General features: G+C 38.4%; 1 protein-coding gene across 1 annotated transcript in view; it reads right to left on the bottom strand.

The window, feature by feature from the left end:
- Positions 1–1,761: 1,761 nt before the first annotated feature.
- LOC121297537 (transmembrane protein 132C-like) overlaps positions 1,762–6,598 on the bottom strand; it is a 118,247-nt gene continuing 113,410 nt past the window's right edge. Inside the window, exon 10 of the mRNA XM_041223891.1 lies at positions 1,762–3,422. Coding sequence (XP_041079825.1) covers positions 2,223–3,422 — 1,200 coding nt within the window. The 3' untranslated portion in view covers positions 1,762–2,222. The remainder of the gene's footprint in view (positions 3,423–6,598) is intronic.

The raw sequence follows: 6,598 nt of genomic DNA, 5'->3' as shown, positions 1-6,598 counted from the left end.
TCTTAATTCAATTCAATGGGTTGAGTTACCAAGCCATTATATTGCTCTGCTCAGTTCAATAGCACTGTGAGCTATTGATTACACCAAGAGAACACACTGGCCTCTTTTGGTAACTAAATCTATTTCAGGTCATTCCTCTCACAACAATCCCATTTGCCATTGCATTTTTAATTGCCTATCAAACTTAACAAATTAAGTCAAATATATTTCAGTGCACTTGGCAACACCATCAAGGCAAATTCTAATTTAAGAGAAAAAACCCACTGAGCTGGACTACACTTGCAGTTTTTAATTAAAACTGTTGTTCCAATAGATTCATAAAACACTGTGCCCTTTTACTGAGACAAGTCATGCTGTAATTAGATCATATATTACCAATGAGTCATTTGAACTGATGGGATGATCATATATTACCAATGAGTCATTTGAACTAGCTAGTAACAAAAGATGTTGTCTACAAAGAATGTGAAAGACATTTTTAACCCCAAATAAATGTACTGTACTTCAAACCTAATCTTGGCAACACAAAACTAAGGACCTTAAAGAAGGATAGCAAAAACCTGCATGATATATTTTAAACAAGTAATGGGGGTCAGTCATCTACAGTGTGATCCTGATTATTACTAAAAGTACAGCAGCCCAAGATGTTCAAAGAAAAGCATGTACTTATTATGAGTCATTAAATTAAATACTGCTTTCAGTGTGGTCTACTAAAACCGGAGGTTTGCAATTCAAGCATCATGATGTGATGACAGGGCTATCAATTTTAAAGTAGATGGAACATTGGGGCTTATGTAGAAACAAGTTTTATTTGGGACTGCATTAGCACGAGTTTAATATGTATTTTTACAAGTTCTGTCACAGTATTAATACAACATAAGTTTGCTTGGGTACTTAAGGGCTGCTGAGGTATATAATATATTGAGTATCTAGCTTTAGCTGGGTGATGCTGAAATCATACACCAAAGTGGTATAGTGGTATATATATATATATATATATATATATAATATATTATATCTATATAGATATAGATAGATAGATAGATAGATAGATAGATAGATAGATAGAGATAGATAGATATAATAGTACTGTAAAGAAATCTCAAACAATGTATAGGCTTTACTTACCTTGTATTGTTAACTGAAGCTGGTAAATGAGTGCATTGTTTTTTCCTCTATCGTATACCGTATACAATACAACAAGGCATGTTTATTCAATATTTGGAGCAGACTGGTTGTCAGCATGGCTCTTTAGAGTTTAGAGTTTGACAGCTCTGATTTAAGGTACTAGAATATTTAGGAATGCTGTATTTAATTTCCATTGCAGTGTAGATTACATTTTAGATCCATTAATACACAAGAACCAGGAACTGATACAATGTAGACCTGCATATTGGAGCTAAGCACTGTCCGATGAAGTATTCTGCTATATATTTAGACTCTTGCTTCTCCAGTGCAGTCTGCTGTTAACAGGACTGTAGACAAACAGTGCCATTTCGATGATTTTATCAGCCTCTATACATACGCAGAAATCACTTTAAACCTCCATTTGTAAGCTGGACATTCACAAGGGTAACAGTATCCTTAAACTCAAAAGTGGTATAGGAATATAATACAAATGAAAAGGTGTAATAAAAGTTACTTGTCACGGCATTATGTGTGCATTTTTTATTTACAATATTATATATATATATATATATATATATATATATATATATATATATATATATATATATATATATATATATATATATTTATCAATATTACATTCTTAGAATCTACAATTCATTATCTGCATTTTTTTTGACAACATACTGTATCCAGGTAATTTGTAATATTTAAAGTTTTGTTTTGAAACTACAGCATGAAAAGTAATACAATAAAAAATACTATATTAAGCTCAAGTCCACCATCTCTCTCCTTAAACTGAGAAAATAATCCAACTAACAATAATAATCCACTTGAAAATGTTTCTCAGACTCCTAGTTGTATTTTATATTCCATTTAGAATATCCATCTCTTGTTTTATTGTCTTTATTTATCTCTTGTTTTTATTATCTACTGCATTTCCTTATTTCCATTATGATAAAATGCCCCTTTGGTAGTTTCCATGACAACAGTTTGGAACTTTGTATGCCACCATATTATTATCTGAATCCCTGGCCCCTCCTCCCCATTCTGAAGGCATAAGGGTGAGTTGTTTCAAGTCTGTCATAAAATTACTATGCAATGTCATGTAGCCTTTCCATGTAGTTTCTAAGCTCTTTGGAATCCCCAAGCTCCATGTCCTGGCAAACCCATTTAATGTCATCCTCACCACCCAAGAAAATCGGTTTAATGGAAGGGCAGCCGTCATCTGGGGGGATAGTGGTGAATGTCGTAAATTTCACACGCTTCCTTTTTGTTGTAGGAGAGTTTAGGGACTCGTTTTTGTGTTCTTTCCCATAATTGCCGCATCCAGAATCGGCAGACCTGTGGATCTGCCCCTGAACATTCTTCTGGGTGGAGCCGCCATTCAGGAGGTGGCCGCCTTCCTCAAACCCCATCCCTGTGTCGATTACGGTGGTGTGCTCGCCCTGCTGAGGGGAGAGGCCTGTGTGGTTCTCCAATAGCTCAATCTCGTTCCCAAGCCACACCCAGTCGTGGGAGTGGTTCATGGTCTCCTGTCCTTCCATGGGAACCTGCTTGTGCCTGTACTTCAAAGCATACGAGATGCAGTTGATGAGGAATACCAATATAGCAAGGCAGAACACTCCCAACAAGGCATACATCCCTATCTCCAGATCAGTCAGGCCTCGTGCGGTTTGCACAAGATCGTTATCCCCCATGCCTCTGTTGTTCCGAGGCAGGTCCACCTGCGCAGGGAAATTTGAGAAGTCAATGGGAATATTTTGGAGCTGACTGCCATCATCCGAAAGCTTGTCACCCTCTGATTTCCTTATTATTGCTGACTTGATAGTCGTGGGTATCTTTTTCATGACGCTATCCTCCAAGTCTGAGATTGAACTTCCATAATAATGCACGTCTATCCCAGCACGGTCCTGCTCTGCCGGTTTCTGTCTCCGGTCGCTAGCACGGTTCTGTAGCTCATCACTGTCCACCCCGTAATCGCTGCCACTCACTTTGGGGCTTGCGTCGTTCTGGCCGAACTTTACCTTGACGCTTCCACCTCCGGAGCCGAGAGCGCTTCTCCGTTTGGACTTCTGGCAGGTCTCGCAGATCACCATTTCCACCTTCACCAAAACACCCTGTCCCTCCCCTTCTGTCACAATCACTGGCCACTTCATTGCTGGGTCCTGCCGGACTGAGACCACCTCTTCATCCAGGGAGGTTGCAGTGAGGGAGAAGTAGTCGGGATTGAAGATATCCAGAGGAGTCACGGAGCCGTCGCTGAATTGGATCCATGCGCTGATCGCTGCCTCCTGTAGAGAAACATGAAACATGGAAGAGAATGGTTAGTGGATGAAAGATAAATTGTATGATTGTGTACGGAGACCATATATCCACATAAGAATTACGTATTTAATTCATATGCCTGATATTTTTCATCCTGGACATTCCAGGGAACTAAATCAGTTTATATCACTGAAGTAATACCCCTTTGTGTTCCAAGTTTATACAAACTGACATCTGTAATAGTGAGCTTGAGATGTTGTTCCTGTGTAAAATGACAGGTAGGGCAGCAGTATTATATCCAGTGTTGGAGTGATCAACCGAATGGACCCTTCAAGCTACTGGTGTGAATGATATCATCAGAAACCCTTTGATTTTCAGACAATTTAAAAGATACTCCAAGAAATGATCCTGTATAATGTGAGCTGCAATGTTTCGAGCAGCACATCTGGCCGTTTCCATGTAAATCATGCAGGAGCTTAGCTCTCGGTGCAAATAGCAATTTATATAATTGAATCAATGTATGCCTCGTGGTCCTGACAAACACCCAAAATAAAAATATAGTTTTTTATCCTGACTACATGATTTTCATTGGGAAAAAAAGCTCTAAAGCTGCAGAAATCATGCAATGAAGGTATACAATAGCCAATTCCAATACGCAAAGAATTACAATTGATTCTGTTTAATAAGGTTTAAGCACTAAAAGTAGCTTTATGAGATTGATTAGTCATCAGTGTAATGCTGTAATCAGTGTGCTGCTGTTTGAAAGCATCTCCACCCTCTTCCCAGTGCTTCTGTTAATCACTGTCTCTGTTCACCACCATGCAGTTCTCTATCCCCTCTACTGATTTATTTGTACTTGATTTATTTAACTACATGTGGCATATTGCTCACATGGAATTGGCCACTTTCTGTCTTTTGCTAAAATCCTGTTCTAATTAGAGATATAGTAAGAACAATTTAAAGGGGAAGATAATTAAGCCATAAAGTAGCTAGTTACGAACCAGGAGCTGGCTCAGAATGGCTTTGGGGTGCACCATATGCACAGTCATGTTAATTTCACTATTGCTGTGTCCTATTGCTTTGAATGGCAGCTGGCAGTTTGATCCCCATCTCATCTGTTGTTTCAATAACAATTTCAGCTCTTAGTTTCATTGACATAATAAGCTCTACATATTTATGTGGCATTTTATATCAACATATTTGAATAAATTAGCATTAAAAAGATCTAAGAAAACACAATGCCCGGGGATTTAGATTTTCAAAAGAATGCAAAATACCTGAAATTGATTCCCTGTACAATCATATTAGAACTCATTGTTGGTAAGTGATTGAATATATTATGCTTGTTTCACCATGGGTGTCATGATGTCACATGAACCCCAATGAAATATTTATCTGAATTTATTCATCTCAACCTTTGGGGGGGAACAGTTCCCCGCAACTCCTCCAGTTACCCCCCCCCTCTCCCACCCTCCATTGAGCTTGCTGCCAGTGTACCCTTTACTGCACATGTAATATTTATATATCAATTTATGTATCTCTTTATTTTATGCAGTATGCCAATGAAGATGCTAAATTTTACAGAATCAATTTTCCATCAGAACACTATTTGACCTTTTTAGTCTCCTGAATGCACAGTCCCTATCATTAAATGGCTTCTTGGATTTAATGGCTTCATGGAGGATGCCAGTCCTTACTGGAAAGCTGCTCAAATTAAATTGTTGTGGATGTCTTCCCCACACCAGTTTCATACTTTTAGTAAAGAACTTTAGGTCAGTTTTTAGAAAATCAAGAAAATGTGATGGAACAAGATGTGTGGGGTCCTGAATCCTGTGATCTTTAGCACTGGAGATAAGGAAGATTATCAAAAAGACTGGAGATTAAAGATACAGTCAAATTTGACCGGTTGATTAGTTGAATCTTAATGCAAAAGAAAAAAAAAAAAAAAAAAAAAGATTGAAAATCAGAATCTAAAGCCTCGCACACACAGGAAATCCTCTCCATTCCTTGACAAGGCTTTCTAATTACTGAGAAAAGGTGACGAATTAGTGCCTACTTATCTGCACAGCAGCTACCTTACCCAGGGAGATTGCAGAGATAAACAGGCTTTTGGTCCCCGGAATTTAGAAATACAAAAAAGCACAACACGTGTTAGCAGAGCTGGAATTCTTTTCTTTTTTTTTTCTTCTTTATCCTTAAGTGTTTCCAAAACTTTTTAAAGTTGATTTAACACATCGCTTTTTATCAACTTGCAGTTTTTTTTAACATGGTTTGTAAAAAACATTGTTTTCTTTAATATAACTGAAGGCGTTGATGATCTCTATTTATGTGTCTACTACCATCTTATTTATTTATTTATTCTAAATTTTGTGTGTTCAATTATTATTTTTCCCCTCGATTTTCTCCGTTTGGAATGCCAATCGCTTTACCCCTCACCGTAGGAAGTCCCCACATGGCTCAGGAAAACTGAAGGTTCAGTGGGCATCCTCTGATCCCACGACCAAGCCAGCTTCCTTTTGCACCCAGGAACTCAAGAGAATACGTCAGCGAGCTACCAACCTCTGGAGGATAAGGACCAACCCTGCAGGAGTCCACCTTTGAGCTCACTGGGCACCTGGCCAGTAGGGTCCACTGTAGCGTGATGAAGAGAAACAGTCCCTGCCCTTTTTGCCTCCCTAACCTATGGGAACAACACAGCCAATGCAGTGCTACCTTTGGAGTCCCCAGCCTAGACCAGCCTACTTTGCACAGCCAGATCATGCATCTGTGCTGTATGACACCCATCGCACCGCGCAGCTGCACCGCTACCAGGTGAGTCACCCCCTTACCATCCCATTTTAAAACCGGGCATGTGAAGATGAACATGAGAGAGTTTTGCTTAAATCCATTGTAGTTACTTTATTATTTTTTTCCATAGACAATAAACAGTCTCTATAGTAATGTTATTTTTAATTGTGTAGCACTCTTGTGCTCTGGTGGCACATTCAGTATTATAAATCATGCAGGAGGAGGAATTTGCTGAAAACAACATAACAAGTAAATTGCTCTTTTAAAAGCACTTGTTTTGCGAAAATGCATTTCCATTTAAATGCATTCCCTTGGCAATGTAAAAAAAAAATATATAAAAATTTTCATACATCAAATACTGTAGCTTTACTTTCACAGGTGTTCCTCTGGAAATCTACAAATTTAATACTGCAAG

This window comes from Polyodon spathula, chromosome 22 (genome assembly GCF_017654505.1).
Source record: "Polyodon spathula isolate WHYD16114869_AA chromosome 22, ASM1765450v1, whole genome shotgun sequence".
In the NCBI taxonomy this organism is placed as follows: domain Eukaryota; kingdom Metazoa; phylum Chordata; class Actinopteri; order Acipenseriformes; family Polyodontidae; genus Polyodon; species Polyodon spathula.
This window is presented reverse-complemented; position numbering and strand designations above follow the sequence as displayed.